Below are 1,323 nucleotides of genomic sequence, written 5' to 3'. Positions count from 1 at the left end.
TAATTTATCTCTTTCTGCACGCTAGGTGAACGAGACGTTGAGAGATCGTTTTTCTTTTCTTTCTATCGGGTTTGTTTTTCTTTACTCTAAGAGATCAAATTATTGGTGGGGACAATTCAATAATCGCTGAATATTGGTGGGGACATGTCCCTTCCGTCCATGCCAAATCTACGCCCTTGTACTGAAGCCCTGAAGTTCGTTTCTTTAATTAGGATGTTATTTAACATGGGCCGCCTCCTCTCTGTCTAAGTATAATGTATTCTTACTTTATTGGTATATTTTTTCTATTATTTTTGTTTTATGTTTAACTTTTGTGAGAATGTACTTTTTTCATATGTGACAGTAATTTGTTTACTTCATATCATTGCCACTTGTCAAGTGTGGTTTCTGATTGGTCTAGAGTATGACACTGCAGGCAGACTGATTAGTTGTAAAAAAAAAATTCATTTTGGAAAGTATGATGGACTTTAGACTATAAATATGCCGAGAAATGTTTATTGTAAGATTAAAAAAAAAAAAGCGTTGTCGTGGCTACAAGAAAATCACGTGTTCCCTAAAGGTAGGGAGGCTGAGCGCACCTAAGTGTTCGCGGAAGTAACGCATTGTGTTACTGTGGAATTTTAGCCACTCGATTACATGTGGATTAAAGGTTTGTTCTTGCTTTGATGACAGCTTTAATTTGACTTCACAGCATGATTTGAAACTCCGTGTCACTAATTTTACTGTCGATGTTTACCTCATGATTTCTGGATGTTGTAAATGTCTACGTCATACGTCACACGGGGTGAGCTGTTGTTTCTTCAGGTGTTTCTTTGAAAAACAGTAAAGTGAAAGGAAATGACCGAAAACTTTGAGCATTTTTACCTTTTTACCTTTGAGTTTTAACTCTCGGACTCGGTAGATTTAATTTAATCTCGAATCTTTTTTTCAGTTTCTGTTGTTCGGACAGCTGACATGTCTGATGCAACGTCTTCATTATGTCTCCGGTTGATTTTACTGTTGGCCGTTTTCACCCCAACTTCCTTCGGTGGTGAGTTAAACTATTTTCTGATATAGAAAATGACTTTGGACCAACTTCAGTTATTTAAACGTTAGCTCATTTTTTACGAAAGGCCTCACTGATAGCTGATAGATGATAATTGAGGAATAAACACACAGCAGCCTTCCAATATTTTTCTACACTTTAACTCTGAAACTATTGACAGCCACACACAACACACACAATCCCTCCAAAACTGTCTGTAATGCACAATACTATGTAAAGATTCCCTCATCAAAGTTGAGAGTATATTTTTATATATGTAAATATGTGTAAACATATAT

General features: G+C 36.1%; 1 protein-coding gene across 1 annotated transcript in view; it reads left to right on the top strand.

The window, feature by feature from the left end:
* Window positions 1-548: 548 nt before the first annotated feature.
* Window positions 549-1,323, top strand: part of LOC102307856 (nectin-4) — a 4,803-nt gene continuing 4,028 nt past the window's right edge. Inside the window, exons 1-2 of the mRNA XM_042215871.1 lie at window positions 549-649; window positions 932-1,030. Coding sequence (XP_042071805.1) covers window positions 637-649; window positions 932-1,030 — 112 coding nt within the window. The 5' untranslated portion in view covers window positions 549-636. The remainder of the gene's footprint in view (window positions 650-931; window positions 1,031-1,323) is intronic.

This window comes from Haplochromis burtoni, unplaced genomic scaffold (genome assembly GCF_018398535.1).
Source record: "Haplochromis burtoni strain Fernald_Lab_line unplaced genomic scaffold, NCSU_Asbu1 Contig_850, whole genome shotgun sequence".
In the NCBI taxonomy this organism is placed as follows: domain Eukaryota; kingdom Metazoa; phylum Chordata; class Actinopteri; order Cichliformes; family Cichlidae; genus Haplochromis; species Haplochromis burtoni.
Note: the sequence above shows the minus strand (reverse complement) of the source record. Positions and strands in the feature narration are given on the sequence as shown.